Genomic DNA, 19,097 nt, shown 5'->3' with positions numbered 1-19,097 from the left:
AAACTAGTTCATCTTTATCTTATTTTTTTCACGGATAAATAGAGACTTCTTTCTCAGGTAACACGTGTCTGCGGATCGGTTCATGGAATATTTAACCACTTGATTAATTTTGTGTGGATTTGGTTACACAGGTAGAATAGCGATGATTAGTCCTTAGTAAAATACACCTGAGCCACGCTGAATTATGGCTCATAGCGCAGAATCACTCCTTACCTTTTGTCGGTCTTATGCGTTCACGGTTTTGACTATAGTTTACGTGCTGTATCTTATTACCGGAGGGGTTATTTTTATGTGTTTAGAACAACCAGAGGCGGATTTACTAGATGCAGAAGCGCATGGATTTGTTGAAAGGTTTTTAGAAGACCACAAATGCGTGCAAGAAAGGAATCTAAATCATCTTTTGCGAAAAGTGTTTTTTGCCAACAGACGTGGCGTTGCTGTCTTGAAGTCTGAAAGCGATGAGTATAACTTTGACTTCACGTCATCGCTGTTTTTCATCATAACTTTCCTTACGACTACAGGTAAGCCAGTGAATGCGATTCATATCAATCTTATATCATGATGAAGATGCTCAAAACATAAGTTTTGTATTTGGTGGGGTTTTGGGAGTAAACAAATAATTTGGCCTTAAATTTACCATTGTACAAAATGCATTAATCAGTAACAAAGGGAAAGTACTAATACATTGCCCCATGCAGATTTTCAAAATTATTTGAGGTATGTTTAAGTTTTATTTATAAAGCTTCATCTGTTAGCCAGAAAAGTGTATTACAACATATATGTATTATTTATCACCATATATGTATTATTTATTTATATGTATTATTTATCACCATTGTTAGGTTTATTCTGAATTTATAAACCAAACTTGTACCATTTTGATAGGGAGTAGTCTGCAATGAATACTTTGGGTTGAGATCCTAGACCGTAACAGGTGTGTGCGTGTGTGTGTGTGTGGGCAGGTTGTGACATCGCAGTTCCACTGTCGGACGAGGCTCGTGTGTTTTGTATGCTCTACTGCCTGACGGGCATTCCCTTCACTTTCTTCCTTCTCTCCTCCATCACCGACGCCCTGTTGCCACGGGTGACCCACGCCCCCATTCGCTACCTCCAGATCTACTGGGGTCTGTCCCACAACAGGGCCGCCCTGCTCTGCTTTGGGGGATTAGCAACGTGCACGGCGACTCTGTTCCTCGTGCTCCCCGCTATCGCCCTCTGTCTGCTGGAGAGGGACTGGAGTTTCCTGCAGTCCTTGTACTTTTGCTTTACCTCACTCAGTACTATCGGCCTGGAGGATTATCTGCCGGGCAGGACGCAGAGTCAGAGCGTGCGCCTGGTCCTGGAGTTAGCTACTTCCTGTGAGTCCTTTTCCTCCTCATACTGGTTTTGACTCGCTTTAGAAAAGGTCTGCTAGGGAACTTCTTCATGGACACATTAGGCCTTGTTATGGGCAAGCATTCCTAGGACTCCCATTATAAGAGTCTGATTTACTTGTGTACAAGACCTTATTTGTCTGAGCCCATACAAGGGCTACACTATCTGATTCTGTCCAAAGCAACCCAGCTGCCTGTGATCAGACATGTGATATTCCATCTGCAGCCTGGTTTTCAGTGGAGGTTTTTTGTATAGCTGGGGATCAAGTATCAGTGTCACGGCAGTGTCCAGCAGATTGGGTTCCAGGCAGACTGGGTTCTGCACGGAGGTCTTGATTAGTGCAGACAGACTGTGGAATGGAACAGAGTGGATCAGGGCTGTTCACATTCTTCTCATGCCACATATATCTAGCAATGATGTAAGAAAGGAAAAGCATTAGATATGGATCCAAAAATGTGAATTCTTGTCATATCTTGGTCAAAGGTTCAATGCAGTTCAGACTAATACTACAAAGATTTTCACATGTCTAAACATATTTATAGTGCTTAATACCATTCTGATGTGCAACAGATTTAAGGTATTCTAATGTTTCGGTAAAATGCCTCATTTCTCCCAAGGTTATTTGGCACTGGGACTTGTAGTCCTGCTTGTGGTCCTGGAGAGCTTCTGGGAGCTGCACCAGGTGCAGGCCCTGTTGCGTGTCTGTGCTGGACCTCACGTGAGAGCCATCAACGGAATCGACTTGGATGAAATGGCGCCCAGCGGGGACCCAGCAGACGGACTCCAGTACACGTGTCCCATCTCCACCATTTCACCTCACCTCTCTAGTGCACCCACAACTACGTCTGTGGACCACAGCAAATGACACGTTTTGAGGAAGCTGCTTCCCTGTCATTTGATCCAGACACTTCTCCCACCCATCTGACCAAAACTACTGAATACCAAGATCGAACGGACAGGTCTGTCTTTACAAACGGCAACAAGAAAGTTTCGGGGCTTGCTGTAGTTGCATATTTCTTACCAAGATATACAAATTGCCATGTTTAGTATTTGTGATGTTAAGTTCTACTGTCCAAAATTAAATAAACTTTTCTTACTGTAAATTACTTACTGTCTTTTACTGGCATGATGTTCTGTGTAGAAATGTTCTGTTATATGTTTTCAACCAAACTGTGTCCTTTCGTATGGACTACTGAGAGGTGAGTTCAGTGACCCCTGGGGTTTTCATCCGGTAAATGTCTTCGACACTATCATATTGCTCTGTCCACTGTATTAATAATGAATGTATAGGAAATAAAAGCAAACTGTTTACAGTTGTCAAAGCTGTTTACTTATGCTATTATCTGTTGCCTCTTAATAGCTCAATCTGAAAATGGTCCCTGCTTTTTCCTATAGTATTTTATGATGGTTTGCTGGAGGCTTCTTGGTTCTTCATTCGGTATGGCAGAACTTCACCCCTATGTCATGTTCACGAGCCTTTTTTTCTGTTTCTTTGTTTGTCTGTTTCCTTTGAGCCTAAGATGTGATTCCGAAATGAAAGGTTTCAGCCACTAGGTGGCAGCCTTTAATACCTTTCCCTTACAATCTCTACTGGAGGAGAACGGGTCTTCTAAATATTATTGAAAGACATTTATCACTCGTTATATAATGAAGTAGTTTGAAGATTTGTGTAAAAAAAACCCTATGTGTTAGAAAACAACACATATAATTTACGCCACACTTTAAAATGACACATTGTACCTCTCCAGACTATTATGAAACATTTCCTATTAGTCATCGAATATGGTTAATGATGCCTCATACTCTAGCATTGTTTCCCTCATATTGCAACTGGTGTTTTCACTTTACATTGCTTAGCCTGGTAAATAAAACGAGGGGTAAGACAGAGCTTTTCTGAGCACAAGTGCACAAATGTCCCCTGTGTGCGTGTGTGTGTGTGTGTGTGTGTGTGTAGACAGGACATGGTGACTCAGAGTCTGTGCCCAGCACTGACTGCTCTGCCTCTCCTCAGCCGGTCTCACATAAACACTCCTGCTTGCCTAATGCCCTTATGAGCTCATGCACTCCTTATAGGGCACACGGCGGTTCAAGCTGTTTCCCTGCACTCTCATTGTGTTTAGGCAGAGCAGCTGCCTCTACCTCACTCAGTCTGCCTCTGTCTCACCCAGTCTGCCTCTACCTCACTCAGTCTGCCTCTACCTCACCCAGTCTGCCTCTACCTCACTCAGTTTGCCTCTACCTCACTCAGTCTGCCTCTACCTCACTCAGTCTGCCTCTACCTCACCCAGTCTGCCTCTACCTCACTCAGTCTGCCTCTGTCTCACCCAGTCTGCCTCTGTCTCACCCAGTCTGCCTCTACCTCACTCAGTCTGCCTCTACCTCACCCAGTCTGCCTCTACCTCACTCAGTCTGCCTCTGTCTCACCCAGTCTGCCTCTACCTCACTCAGTCTGCCTCTACCTCACCCAGTCTGCCTCTACCTCACTCAGTCTGCCTCTGTCTCACCCAGTCTGCCTCTACCTCACTCAGTCTGCCTCTGCCTCACTCAGTCTGCCTCTACCTCACTCAGTCTGCCTCTGTCTCACCCAGTCTCCCTCTACCTCACTCAGTCTGCCTCTGTCTCACCCAGTCTGCCTCTACCTCACTCAGTCTGCCTCTACCTCACTCAGGCTGCCTCTGCCTCACTCAGCCTGCCTTCATAGGAGCGTTATTTTACCCTTCGAATCTGTGTGAATGATAATGAGGGTTGAAGGTGCCTTTGTTACTTACAATATTTACTCTTTTAGAGTGAGAATTGCTTTATCAAACAAGCATATTATTTCCCCATAGTATTTTTAACCCTAAATAACTTCCTTATTTACCATGTAAAACCAAATTGATTTGAATACTGAAATGAGTCAAATGCGTGCTGGTGTTAATACTAGCTTCTCCTTGTTGATGCTTCCTCTATAAATGACTGGAAATTCTCATGTTTGCTTGCATGTAGCCCCCCATTTCTGACAGACTGCATTTATCTACCCCATAGGATGTGGAAAGAGGTTATGGAGTTCATCTTCACAACGTGTTAATGAAATGAGGAGTCTTAAATGCATGAAAAATGTATTCCTGTTCTCACTGTCCATGGCATGCCTGAACTACACACACACACACACACACACACACACACACACACACACACACACACACACACACACACACACACACACACGCACATCAGGGATGGGTGATCTATTCTAGGTATTTAATACCTAATTTAATTCTTGCCTCATGATCCTGTAATGAACAACTTTAAGTAACAAAGGAAAGTCCTTGACCAGACGCTAACTCACAGATGCCTTCACAGAGGGGCTTTCCCAGTAATATTAGTGGCTACACCACACACACACATATATAAACAATCCTTTATTGTATACACACTGCCCATACTGTGCTAGATGTACACACAACATGTCTTCCTGAGGATGTGTCTGACCTTGTAAAACCATTTTACTTTGTATTTTTGCACCATCAAATGCCACCCTCACCCCACCCTCCCATAGTTTTGACAGACTGCTGGCAGGTGGTGTTGTAATGCACGTGTATATTTATAGACACAGCCCAAACACTAGCTCGGATCCTTCAGGCCTTTAGGCTTGGAGCAAACACCACACTAGCTCCAGAAGTACTTTTCCACTCCTAGAGATAGAGCTGCATGAAGTTGTATCAAAACGTGCTGGAAAAGGGCTTTTGTCATTCCCTTCGGTCTTCAGATCAGTGTGAGACATGAGATATAATACAAGTGTGAGATCATGGATGAGGCCTAGCAGATGGTGACACGCCTAATGGGTCAAAGGAGTCCTAAGAGCATTTGAGGCTGTGTCTGGAAAACCAACTTAAAGCACTTAAAGATGCAAACTGAACTTCACACCTTCCAACATCATGTTCATGTTGTTTTCTGCTTCCTTTTCCACATTCAATTAGGATTATGAAATATAAAAATATAAATAATAGAAACAAATATGGATATTAAATATATAAATGAGTGACCCTTGAGCAATTCTAATGTTCCTAAATTCATTTTCAAGCCTGGTAAATAGGATGTGAAACTTTGGTTTAAAAGGAAAGTATTTTGGTTTATGCCTTTCTTCGTTATGCCGTTTAATCATTTTTGTTGGTAGTACTTACATAAGTGATCCAACCTGCATGAAAACAGGACATGCTATGATTGCAGCACTTTAAACACAGGAAGTCAACTGCTCTGAAGAATAGCCTCTCACCTCAGCATGACCTCTGAATCCTTCATCCCTCCCATCTTTCTCTACTTCTCTCTTTCTCTCTCTCCCTTTTTCTCTCTCCCTTCCCCTTTCACTCTCTCTTTCCACTTTTGCTTGCTCTGTTATTTTGTTATTATTGGCTTAAGAAATACAAAACAGAGGTTAAAGGTTAAGTAATTTTCTTTAAATAGACATTATATGTATTTATAACAAACACATTTTATGTCCTTTTTTGGACTGGATAAAATTTTCCAACCAAGACCACATGTCATCATTTGACCCTTTTAAAAATATGCTTGGAATACTGACTGAATCAAAATTAATACATAGGAAACAGGATGTTTCGGACAGAGGTCCTTCATCTGCTGTGCAAGCAAAGTGCCTCATATTGATGTATGTCTATTCAAATAGAAATATTCATATTGAAGTACTTTGTTTGCACAGCTGATGAAGGACTTGTGTCCAAAACGTCCTGCTTCTCTGGAAACTTTAGTGTACTTCACTACAATCTTTAATATCTCTATGTGTCTTACCTGGATACACTGCAGTAACCTACCTAGAATTATATATATAGCCTATACACGACTGATGTAAAACACCATTCCCTAAATTTTGAAACTGCATTCAACCCTGCCTGCCTGGATGTGTTTGGTGCTTGTGGCTTGATTGAGTATTAGATACTTTGGTCAATAGCAGAGAGGGAAACTGTGGTGTACTGTGGTCTGTATTCTGACCAACATTTACAACAAAGGGCTCGAGCGAAACAGGTGCATTTCCACATGGTCGCTCTGAAGATTAAACCTATAGCAGCACAACAATGATGTCAAGATCCCGATAGCCTGCCATAAACACTTTTCTGGTGTTAACATATAGCCTATATTAATAGATAATGTAATAAATGATATTATAGCCTATATTAATAATGTAATAAATGATATTATGTGTAGGCTATATGTTAATAGATAATGAAATACCTAACGTTTATATTTGTAATAGAATGTCACTTGCTACAAATCATTGCACGTTATGTAGGTTATTTAAAATGTACATTTCACTTTCCCCCAGAAGTATAGCCTAGTTAGTATTTTAACAGGCCGACCAGGTAATGAGGAGAGATAATGAAATTTGCTTTGGTCTTGTTAACAGGCAGGATTGGAAAACAAAGAGTAAAAAATGATTTCTTGATACTTTTTTTTTATTTTTACCTCAGATGGACTTACACATACTGTAGCTATGTAAAGAAACTTTATGGCTCCGTTAAAGGATATGCTATTCAGCTTTAAATCATATTTATTTCAAAGTTATCTGACAGTAAGCTGGATAGTTTGCCCCATGACTGTGATTTCCTCGTCATCTGACGATGCGGGCTTTGCTCTTGCCACTTTTTGCTTTGACATTTGGGACATGTGAGCGGAGAGACTGAGCGCGCTGCTACAGCACCGGCAGCCGCGGCGGTTCTTCTAGTACAGGGCCACGACCGAGGACTATCATTTGTTTTCTTCGATGTAGCCTGTTGTTATTTACCGAACATTTTCGAAAACAAACTCAGTCATGACCTCTGTCTGGAAGAGACTTCAGCGCGTTGGCAAGAAAGCATCAAAGTTCCAGTTTGTCGCGTCCTATCAAGAACTTACGGTCGAATGCACAAACAAGTGGTAGGTAATATTCACCAGTATTTCTCGATAACGTTTGAACAAAACGAACGTGTTGTTGTGAAATGAATTCTAAGAGTCTACTGGTAGCAGCCAGACCAACGGACCATTTTGCTGCTCTGTATGCCATGTGATGCGATGGAAGTTTGTAAAACACATAGCATACTCCCATTCACCGGGATAATTTAACGTCGAGAAGAAATTGAGTTTTTTTTGCTAAATATCCTACGCATATGTAGTGTAATACGATCAATTTTTTAAAAAGCGAAAGTAGGGTTGGTCTCTACTCTGTATGCATATCATCTTACTTCCGTGTTATTTCCAAATTTCCCTCAGCTCTGTTTATCCTCAGCATTGTGGGCACTCCTAATGTATGGACGTTGTTCTGGACGGTTCTGTTTACAAAACCTTTTGCCTTGATACGAGTTGATGGTGTGGAAGTATGTTTAAGAATTTTGAGTTTAGTACAGCACCGCGCCCATAGATACCCAGTATTCCCCGTACAAAGATCTGCGGCTCATCATTAAAGTATGCTGGAGAAATGTATTAGGCACAAAGTACTGTATACACTTTACGGCGAACCTAACGTTTATTTTGACAATATTTGGCAAGACAAGATGCGCCAGTTACAGCGCCCCCCAGTGGGTAAATAAGCCCTTGACACATTAGACAGCTGTCTTAATTGGAGCTTGGTCAAAGATGTTTTCAGTGACGAAGTTTGCGGAGACTGGTTTCTGCTACATCACTACCCATTTTCTTACTGACTCTCTCACTGCAGTGGGTGCGAGCAGTAAAGCTTTTTGTGGTCTGTTGCTTCGATGACACAAGAGAGCATCATGGCAAGCGTTTTATTGCTGGGGTTTATCTTGGTAGCGGGGTATGGTATTCATTTCACATAACGCCAGTGCTGCCTATGTTATTATTGTGTGTTGACCCACTTTAGCGACTGAATTACTGTGTTAATATGTGCACCACTCCCAAAGATCACGTTTTGTGATAGCAACTGCAGGTGTTGGCTCAGTGCAATACAATACAATACAATACAATATAAGCTAACCTCAGCTGGGACACATGACTTGACAGCAAAGTAATAAAAAGGATTATTAAAAAAAAAACAAAGAAAAATATTACGTTTAATGTACTCTTCTCCTAAAACAGATACAAATGCCACAGCTTTGGAAGAATGGCTTCAACAGAACAGGTTTACCTTGCAGGCTAATCTTTTAATCAGTTTACACAGCAGCACATCCACAGATAATGTGTCATAGGTGTCATGGATCAAATCTCAGAATACCGGGAGCTCTTGCTGCAGTTCAGGAGCACAAGCACACTTGGAATGGCAGAGAGACCCGTTTAACGCTGGAGCTCAAGTTTCGAGAGCCCAGTTGAATGCAGTCCTGCGTGAGAAGTTGCACAGTGCCCTGTGCAGTGTTCTCTCTAGACGGTTCTGTATGGAGTGAGATTACTGTCTTTAATATGAGAGCGCAAAGATAAGGTTAAATTGAGCAAGTCAGACACATTGAGCATGCAAAATCAAGAAAACCGAGCAAAAACAGCGAGAGCAGAGAAACAAGAATTATACGGTTAAGTGCACTTAGTTTTTTGCTCACTTCTAAAATTTCGGCTCTTCAGGATTACAAGTGTAAATATGTCACAGATCAAGGCTTGGTAGATGATTACCTGAACCATCGATTGCAACTGCAATTGGGCATGTCACAACCCGATTTGGTCTACACGTGCATAATTGAACGTAAATCGTACAACAGATGCTGCATGCTTACTGCTACCAATCTTTCATGCATGAGACATGTTGATTAACTGTTTTTTAAACAATTAGACATCATGGATAGCTAAAGTGCCACAGATAAAAGCATTTTCTACCCAAAGCCAACAAAACATTGAATGTTTACATTTATGGCATTTGGCAGACACCCTTATCCAGAGCGACTTACATTTTTATACAAGTGAGCAATTGATGGTTAGATGCCTTGCTCATGGGCACCTCAGTCATGGCCTCAGGTCTGGGAATCAAACTCACGACCCTCCGGTCACAAGACCAGTTCCCTGACCCCCAGGCTATGACTGCCCTCAGTGTTTGTGTTGATTTAAAATCAGCATTCCAAATTTTGACTTCACTGTGAATCTGAAGTCACAGATAGTTAGCTAATGTAGCTTATGTGCTAATGTCTAAAACAAACAAAATTATTTGCTTGTACAATTGTAGGACTCCAGATGTAGCTATCTAGATTAATATAACACTGCATAAATCTGCATCTAGTTAGTTACCAATGTAGCCATAGTTACAGTGAAGCAGCATCCTAAATTTTGTTTTGGATGTTTTGCTAATTTCAGCTAGGTTTTACTTATGCATCCACTAGGATCATTAAGTAGCTAGCTGTCTAATTTAACTTGAGTAGCTACTAACTAGCTAATGTTATAGCTAGCAGGCTCCATACACAAACATTCACCGTTTTGTTGGCTTTGGGTGGTAAAGGTTTTTATCTGTGGCAATATGACATTGTTTAAAAAAATGTAATCGATGGTTCGATGGCATCTACCAAGCCTTGATCTGTGACGTATTTTGGAAGTGAGCAAAAAACTGAAATGCACCCTGAAAACAGTGAAGTGAGCACACTTAACCGTACAATTGTTGTTTCTCTGCTCTCGCTGTCACTGTTTTTCCTCGGTTTTCTTGATTTTACGTACTCAGTGTGTCTGACTTGCTCAATTTAACCTTATCTTTGCCCTCTCATATTAAAGACAGTTATCTCACTCCATAGTTCTGGCTGTTCGTTCTGTGTTGTCTGTATGTATCGAATGCATTTGCTGCGATATGCTGTGTGAATCAGATGTGTCAGGATCATGTTCTGTTAATCCCCAGATGCTTGGCTGACATACGGTGCGTGTGTTAACTGCTGAGTAATTGTCAGCTCTGCCAGAATGAGCTAATGCTGCCTGTTTTTTTTTGCAATTTGGGGATTTATATTATTGTAAATAATGTGATGTAAAAATAAATTCAGTTAATTCAGTTTGCTCTTAGGATTGAAGTCTTGTTGGAAGTCTTGCATTTTAAACAGTGACAGCTCACAGCAGTGTTCTTAAGGACAATCAAAGAAGTTGCCATGTTGTGGCCTGATTTTGCTGCTTACAGTGTTCGGCCACTAAACTGATGATATGGTGCAAATGGCCGTTTGTAAAATTTAGTCACGAGGCCCTTGCAAGCACACGCTTGACATAATGGTTGTTTGGTCTACTGAGAATGTGTAGAATATGGAAAGGCTGGACAGACTGATAAGGGCCCACACAGAGAATCAGACAGCGAAGAACTGGGATGTTTGGGATGTGTTCAGGCTTGCTCAGTGTGACGTCTGTCACAACATCACGATGGTGAGCCACATGACTCTTTAATTCATGGCTAACCCCAAAATAACTGGAAAAGCCCAGTCTGACTCAGTGTTTAATGCTCTTCATATCAAACCCAAAACCCCTCACATACACTGTATGTTGACATTGAACATTTATGTTAATAAATGTATGCACATGCACTGCTGTGTATAATCAGAATGCAGAAATGAAAACATTTAAATGAAGAAAGGTCCTCTTCTGTTATAGTGCTCATGATCATGGCCATGGCACTCTCATTTTACTGCACTGAACAAGGCCCGTTATATCTGCCACGATCCCACTCTATTTTAGTCGCCCGCATGATTCAGCTGCCCACTTTGCCATTTGCGTGCTTGTCCAGCTGTTGCTCAGGGTGACCTGCAACGTGAGTGTCGGGGGCTCCCCACCCCACCCCTTCTCCTCCACCTTCTCCTCACCACAGATCCGGTGCCCAAGGCTGCGCCCGTCCGCCACTCGGGCGTCCGCGCTCAGAGGAAGTCGCCGTTCTGGGTGTGGAGGACACGTCCTGGCAAGCTGGCGCATCAGCGTTTTTTTCCCCCTTTATCGTAATGACTGATCCATGCGAAGGGGAGCTCCGTATCGGAAGCTTCGGAGTCCGAAGCAGAGGGTGTGTTTCGCATTTGCAGCCAAAAAGTCACATGGTCTCACTCTTTGTTTGTTTTCATCAATCACGTCCATTATTTTCATCAACCAAGTACAGACCGCAGTCTTATTAAGATAGGTATGCAACGAGCGAGTCAAAACTGCTACATAAAATAGTTTGGAACGTGCCAATACTTTATGTCTTGGTACATTGCAGTAAGAAAGCACCACACCCTATGTCCCAAACCTGTTTCTGTGCTCAGCAAGAAGCCAAACGTGGAGCAAGTCTTAACTAACATCTGCTAGCTCCTATCATACCATATCACCAGCAGCCTGTTCCACATACAGGTTGGAGTGTCAGGGAGAAAACCGCTTTACTGCAATGACAGTGTCCTTGACGTAGCAAAGACAAGCAGACGGGGAACGTTCTGACCGCCATCTTTGCCAGCACGATGTCCTAAGATGCACAATGTCTCTTCGGTGGGTGGCAATCCAAGTTCTCCCTCTTGACCATGCCCTCTGCCACGGGGCTGGTGAGAATTCACAGTGTCAAGGCCTGCGATGGCAGCAGCAGCGCTCCTCTCCACCTCTCCTCTCCACCTCTCCTCTCCACCTCTCCACCACTCCTCTCCATATTCTTGGCATTCTGCATCATCTGTGATGTTGGTGTTGGTGTAGATGAAGGTGATGCCTGTGTGCGATGCCCCCCTGACTACATAGACCCGCCAAAGGGCATGGATCCTGCATGTTCAACTCCTCCAGAACTGATGGCTTCAACCGGTGGAAAGCTGGGGTGTCGCTGCTAGGGTGATACTGCCTGGGGTGATACTGACTGGGGTGATACCATCTGGGGTGTGTCGTGTGTAGTGCTAAGCCGCATGCTTGTGGTTGTAGCAGTGACTCAGATGAGTCAGAGCCACTTAGCGCAGAAAGTTGCTTTCCGGCATCTCAGGACTTGAGACGAGTTCCAGTCCCTCTGCCTCATTTCCGGCTCCTTGGAGGAAGGCCGATGCTGGAATCAACCCAGCGCCAGTGCGGCCTGCTCGAATGCCCGGTATGCCTGACGAGCCATCGTGATCGGTTTCACCGTCAGCACGTTTAGCCACTCACCCTGCAGGCTCCACCTCACTGAGAGCAGCTGTTTGAACTATAGCACAGTCACAACATGCCTGAGATGACGTCGGAGGGAAAAAAAAGATGTGAAGCATTCTTGCTGGAGGAAAAATTGCTGCGGTGATGCTTTTAACGAGATTCACACACAGGAAGGCAATGTGACGAAACCCAACCAGGCATTTTCACACAAATCAACAACTTTGATCAATATTGAAACATTACATTTAAACTCACAGGATGCAGGGGAAGGTGTGTGTGTGGGTGTGTGTGAGGCGGGTGCAGGAGGGTGACTGGAATTTGTCACTGCTCTCTCTTTCTGGACACTGGTCACCTCCACAATATGAATGATTACCATAAAGAATGACATTACAGTATATAACAGAGCTCAGCATCTATGGTGTAAGAGTGTGTCGACATGACTGTGCTGTATGTGTGGCATTTTGTATTGCTTACTCATTCAATTTGCATATTTTTTTTTATGTTTATGCAAATTCATTGTTGTTCTTTCTGTATCTATGCTGTAGCAGGCAAAATGTCATATTTTTTGCTTGTCTTTTTTACCAACTGCAAAAATAATGTAAAAAAACGTATATTCAGAGTAGGGCTGCACGATGAATCGTATTTTTATCGTTATCGCGATGTGAAGTTTCACGATAAACACATCGAAAGAGCCACGATAACGAGATGCATCCAATTGCACAGCCGGAGAGCCAACTGCAGTTCTAGACCTGCAGTTTTAGACCTGCAGTTCTAGACGTGCTGTAGTTTTAGCCATGCGCCACCTAGCGGCTCGGAATGTAGCTAACGACAGCCAACCGCAGTTCTAGACCAGCAGTTCCAATGCATGCCGTAGGCTCAGGGGCTTGTATATTGTAATAATCCATTGTTTATTTGTTAAATAAGCCCATTGATTCTGAATTGTTTTAGCCAAATCTCTAACATTTGACAAGTTTTAAACGATAATGTACACCACATGTTGTATTTAAATAGAAGTAGTACGCCTCATTTTCCCTGTTCTTTTAGGGAGTTTTGATTAATTTTGTCATTTACACACACAGCTTGTCTCCTGAAGATATTTTATTTTTAATTAAACTACTGGATTACTGGCATAGGCTATTTTGTATTAAAAATCAGCAAAAAATGCATAATGTCAGGATGCTTTCAGTGAGTAAGCATACGTTTCCAGAATGTTAGGAGTGATTTATTTTACTCGTATACCTTCATTGGCATGCAACTAGCAAATATTATGTGATACTTGGGGTTTTTCGCTCACACGCCACACATCCGATTTCTCACGCCGAAAAAAAATCTAGTTTATTTACCTCTGATCCATATCTATGATTCAATGAGTTACCAGTTCGCTCTGGCGCAAACACTGGCGACCGATCGATCGCAATATAATACAAATTTTTGTCCATTTTACGTTCGCGACCCCCCCCCCCCCGGCAAAAATTTACGTTCGCAGGACTAGCATTTCTCTCAAAGTCGAAGTAGCTACAAAGTAGTCATAAAGGTAGCCAGAACTAACGAACTAAGACACACTAACGCTAGCCAGATTCATCCTTCATGACATAAACATTACGATAACACAAAAATGACCTTCAGACCGATCATATTTACATTTACATTTATGGCATTTAGCAGACTAAATATATGTGTATCATATATTAATATGCTCAATTGTATCAATATTCAGAACATAGTCTGGGTTCTTATGGGTTAATAATGATGGGGAAATGCTACTTTAGCTTGCTTACTACTTTTAGTATTAATAGTAGCGTAGTAAGTGCTAATTTCCTTCCTTTAAGTTGTTTCAAATTTAATCAAAGTAGCTACTAAGTAGCCATAAAGGTAGCCAGAACTAACGAACCAAGACACACTAACGCTAGTCAGATTCATCCTTCATGACATAAACATTACGATAACCCAAAAATTACCTTCAGACATTATCATATATCTATCATATATTATTGTTGCTTATAAATATTCTTCCATCTGCTCCCGCGACATACTAAACACTATCTGGATATTACGTTACATACATCTAAAACTACGGCACGTCTAGAACTGCAGGTCTAGAACTGCAGGTCTAAAACTGCGGTTGGCTCTCCGGGTGTGCAATTGGATGATGTAGGAAGATAACTCCTTGAATAACAGCAAACTCAAATTGCATTATCCTCGTCCAGCAATAGAGGGAGCTATTCGCGCTGCAGACTATGATCACGTGACGTAAGTAGGCAAGAGGCAGAGTGAGGTGAACACGCTCATCAGACACGCGATTTGGTTTAAGCCTGGTTTACACTTGATGCAGCGCGAGGGTCCGCAAGGCGAAAATAACGTAATCACGGTGGCTTCGCCCGTGTGCGATGGTCTCGCGCGCTGTCAATTCACGAGGTCGTGCACCTCTCGAATTTTGTAAGTTCGCGCGCCGCGTCTCAGCGCAATGAGAACAGTCATGTTTGCCGGGTTCATACACCTATACAAGGTGGAATTAAAGCACTTGTACGTCACTTTCAAGGTCCATTTCAATAATTCCCAGCTCGTTAAACTTAATTGAGTTAAATATTTATACATATACTCTAAATGATTCGAAATAATTCGCTTTTTTTAATCACATTATTTAATGGTTGTTTATTTTCAAAACGCCCAATCTTAACGTCTTCACGTTCTTTCATGTTTCGTCCTGGAATTACAAGAGGCTCGTATTTGTTAATGTAATTACAAGAGAACTGTTCAGTCAGACAGATATTTGTTGTGAAACGAAGTAGTTACAATTTCAAGTATTTTAGCCTAAATTCCAGCACTTTTCAAACCTGATACACAAAGCAACATTAAAATTGGTCAGGTAAATGTTCATTCCCCTGTATTTGAGGGGTGTTTTTCTATACTACTAGGCCTACATATCGTTTCGGACAACACTGCAAAGAATGTGACACGGCAAGATTAAACGCTTCCGTCGTTCGCGGAGGTTTACGCGAGGTGTGCGGAGTCGCGCTACGGTCACTCGTGAAAGTATAAACCTAGATTGAATCTATTGTTGAATAAACCTGCAAAATATTTGGAATTATTCTGGATTCATTACACATTAAAAAAAACTAATTAACGTGCTGCTGTTCAGAGAGACACTACATCTCTGTATTTTAATCTTAATTTATCGTGGTTCACATCGATATCGGGATATCCAACAATGTTATCGCACATCATAATTCTAGTCCATATCGTGCACCCCTAATTCAGAGGTATAAGACGTTTTTCAGAAAACAAGTCACTTGTTAAAATGTACAGCAGATCTGCATAAATATAAGTTAATATAAGTTAATAAGTTAAATATAAGTTAAGCTTTGAAAAGTAATGCAAATAAGTCCTCTGTCTATTCAAAAGCAGTGTTGGAACAGATTATGTATTACACTGCGGGATATAGTATGTTGCTATTGAAAAGGAAAAGAAAATGTAATTAACAAAGGCAGATAAACCATTATAACACAAAGAAGTATAGTTCTTTGCTTTAAGGAAAGTGACATCTTAAAAAGATATTTGAAAAGTGAAGGAAAATGTGACAGGAAGAGGTCTGTCAGGCCACAAAAAAAGAGAAGAGTAAACCGTGTGTGTGCTAACAGCATACCACCTTCAAGCCCAGCATAACGCTGGTCAAAGTAAGCAGGTCTCAGGTTTAGCTGTGAAGAGACAGTGAGAAGCCATGAAACAAAACCAAAAATGAAATCTTTGGTTCATCACAATTTTTGTATGCTGTCAAAGAGGTGAATGGATGTGTCCTCAACAGGTCACACAACTGTCAAACGTTGAAGAGGAAGTGTGATTGTCTGGGGCTCTTTAGCTGGATCCAGAGTCAGCAGAGAGTGACTGGGACCCTGAACCAAAAGTGCTACCACAGCATTATAAGCATTATATACATTTTGAACCCTGGGCGCAGTAGTTTGTCCAGCGATTTGTGGGACTCATTTGGTTTCATGGGTTTCATTTTCACAAGGTCTGAACTACTGTGCAGATGGACGAGATGGAACGTAATGCATGACCTCCTTCTCTGAGTGGGCCCCAGCACCCGCCCCATTACCTTCCCAGCACTGAGAAGTGTGTGTGGGCAGTGAGATGACGAGCGTAAACAGTGTGTGTGCTCACAGCACAACACCTTCAAGACTAGCGCAGCTCCGGTCAAAGTAAGCAGGTCTCACTTTCGACCGTGAAGACACGGCTTCGAGCCGCAGGTTGGGTATGTGAAGAGACGGTAAGAAAGCCGGTGCACTGCTGTAGTAGGGGAGATGGTCTCATGGACCGATCGTTGCCCTGCAGATTAACTAGGATGTGGAACTCAAAGCCTGACCCTGACTCAGACCTCCAGCACTCAGTGGGCGCGTGAGAAGCGTGTGGGATCAGAGGAGCGTGTGGGATTTTTGCTGAGGCTGTGCTGGCACTGGTTCAAATGAGTAACCGGATAACTGTAACCCACACCCATGATGGCCTCCATCTTCACCTGCCTCCAGACTCGAACTCCCAACTTTCCTCCTCAGACATTTAATCACATGCAGAACATCTCCGAAGTGGCGCAAACTCTCCAGATTTGGACCGATCCTTCCCGAGCTTGTTAGATCCTGAATGTCTCTTCGATCCCCTGCCATTACCACATTACTTCACGTGCATTTATCCAACCTGATGCTTGTCAGTAAGAGGCCGATGCAGGGAGCCCATTAGAGCTGTAAGCTGGTGTGGGTGAGCTTGAGGTTAATTTTGCACATTCTCTGCACCCGCAGGCAGCCGGACAAGCTGAGAGTGGTGTGGACGAGGAGGAACAGACGCATCTGCTCTAAGGTGAGGAGAGGATGTGGAGAACGGGCCATCGTTGTTTCGCTTTCACCCTCTGCACCTGGGCCAACTTGCTCTCGTGAGCAGGGTGAATGCGGTTTTGTGCAGTGTGCAGTATTTAGTGCAGAAAAGCAAGTAAACAAGTCTTTATTATTATTATACATGAGTATAACAGAATCTTGCTGACAGAAAGCAACCCAAAGCAACAAAACATGCATTTAAAAATTTACATGGCCAGCATAATGGGATTACGGTGTAAATTACAGCTGTACACAAACATTAGTTTGAGAGTAGATTACACTAAAAATAAGGTAAAATAAAGTGCACTATGTATTTACACAAGGCACTATGAGCGGAAGTACAACAATATTACAGCATGAACAAACAAATCACTGGCAAGTGGCAGTGCAATTTTCCTGCATTTACAGTTTTTCTCGATTGTTTACACACATTGTCTGAAAGCATGCCTCATACTCTCAAAACTCTACACACAAATCAGAAAAACACACACACAATGGGCAAAACCCCTCAGTTCTCTTTCAAAATGAAACTTTACAGTCAGAACAATATTATATCTTCTCAAAATGGTATTTTGTTCTCAGATGACACACACAAACCATCATATGAATAGACATTTATAACAACTGGTTGAACACTGATGTGCTCAATGTAAAACACTATGATGAATGGAAAACACTTCTTCTCCATTCATCATAATGACTTTGGCCTTTTTTGTGCAGTGTTACACTTACTACAGACAGGAAATACATAAGTGCATTGTAAAATATTTTAGAATAGTGTTTATACTCTATTCTAAAAGTTTATAGTTTATACTCAGAACACACATATACAGTAACAAATATATTTTATTTTTTCCCACAAAAGCAATGTACACAGTGTACATCCCACCCAACACAAAGTTGCACATACAGTGGCCTTCATACAAAACAGAAGAATTTACTGTATACAGTTACAGTAAAAAAAAAATAAAACTATGTTGCATCCTCTCTTGTGTTTCGGTCTGGCCACAGCACCTCATCCACATCACAAGCAATGTTTTCTCTGGCCAAGCAGCGGGGGAAATATCGCCTAGCATGGCGAATCCAGCCATGAAAAGCATCAACTGCTATATCTCCACATGCGTCTTCCATAGCTTGGTGAAGGGGTATACGTGTTTGTGAATGTAAGTCATACACTTTCCATCTCCAGGCAGAAAAAAATTCCTCAATAGGATTGAGGAATGGAGAATATGGAGGGAGATAAACAACTGAAAAGCGTGGGTGGGCAGTGAACCAATTATGAACCAGAGCAGCCCGGTGGAAACTTACATTGTCCCAAACGACAACGTACCTGAGCTGCTCTGGACCGTCTATCTGATCTGGTGGAATGAGTGTGTTGTGTAGGGTGTCGAGGAATGTGATTAGATGGGCAGTGTTGTAGGGGCCAAGGGTAGCATGGTGATGGATGACGCCGTGGTGGGTAATCGCTGCACACATAGTGATGTTCCCTCCACGCTGGCCAGGAACTTCAACAATGGCATGCTGGCCGATGATATTCCTTCCCCTCCTTCGTCTTTTTGTGAGGTTGAATCCAGCCTCATCAATGAATATGAATTGGTGCTCCACTGCGTCCACCTCTAGCTCAAGGATTCTCTGCAACACACATGACAGTATCAGAAATAGACATGGAGGAGTCACTATTGTGAAGCACAATCATTATGATTACAATACTGAAATATGTATAATTTATACAGTGTTGAGTGTATACATCAGTTGTGAGATTGTATAGGACTTACTTGCACATAGTTATATCTCAGTTCTTTGACTCTTTCTGAATTGCGTTCAAAAGGCACCCTGTAGACCTGCTTCATCCTCAGGTTATTTCTGCGCAAGACACGGTCC

The 19,097-nt window shown here is 42.2% G+C and overlaps 2 protein-coding genes across 12 annotated transcripts in view; both read left to right on the top strand.

The window, feature by feature from the left end:
* Positions 1-122: 122 nt before the first annotated feature.
* kcnk7 (potassium channel, subfamily K, member 7) lies at positions 123-2,634 on the top strand. The gene is made up of 3 exons (XM_076973187.1): positions 123-521; positions 963-1,358; positions 1,992-2,634. The coding sequence occupies exons 1-3, from the start codon at positions 185-187 to the stop codon at positions 2,237-2,239; spliced, it is 981 nt and encodes a 326-aa protein (XP_076829302.1). The 5' UTR covers positions 123-184; the 3' UTR covers positions 2,240-2,634.
* Positions 2,635-6,974: 4,340 nt separating this feature from the next.
* The window catches only part of ehbp1l1a (EH domain binding protein 1-like 1a), a 49,124-nt gene continuing 37,001 nt past the window's right edge, over positions 6,975-19,097 (top strand). For 5 of the 11 annotated variants that reach the window (XM_076973107.1, XM_076973106.1, XM_076973102.1 and 2 more), the window contains exons 1-2: positions 7,009-7,281; positions 17,145-17,202. In XM_076973107.1, coding sequence (XP_076829222.1) covers positions 7,178-7,281; positions 17,145-17,202 — 162 coding nt within the window. In that variant the 5' untranslated portion in view covers positions 7,009-7,177. Of the gene's footprint in view, positions 7,282-17,144; positions 17,203-19,097 lie in introns of all 11 variants that reach the window. The other 6 variants (XM_076973104.1, XM_076973101.1, XM_076973108.1 and 3 more) reach the window with 3 other exon arrangements.

The sequence above is a fragment of the Brachyhypopomus gauderio genome, chromosome 14 (genome assembly GCF_052324685.1).
Source record: "Brachyhypopomus gauderio isolate BG-103 chromosome 14, BGAUD_0.2, whole genome shotgun sequence".
NCBI lineage: Eukaryota > Metazoa > Chordata > Actinopteri > Gymnotiformes > Hypopomidae > Brachyhypopomus > Brachyhypopomus gauderio.
This window is presented reverse-complemented; position numbering and strand designations above follow the sequence as displayed.

Coding starts and splice junctions, on each gene's coding strand:
- kcnk7 (XM_076973187.1), top strand. CDS start 185: ATGGCTCATAGCGCAGAATCACTCCTTACCTTTTGTCGGTCTTATGCG. Junction 522..962: donor AACTTTCCTTACGACTACAG/GTAAGCCAGTGA, acceptor GTGTGTGGGCAG/GTTGTGACATCGCAGTTCCA. Junction 1,359..1,991: donor CCTGGAGTTAGCTACTTCCT/GTGAGTCCTTTT, acceptor ATTTCTCCCAAG/GTTATTTGGCACTGGGACTT.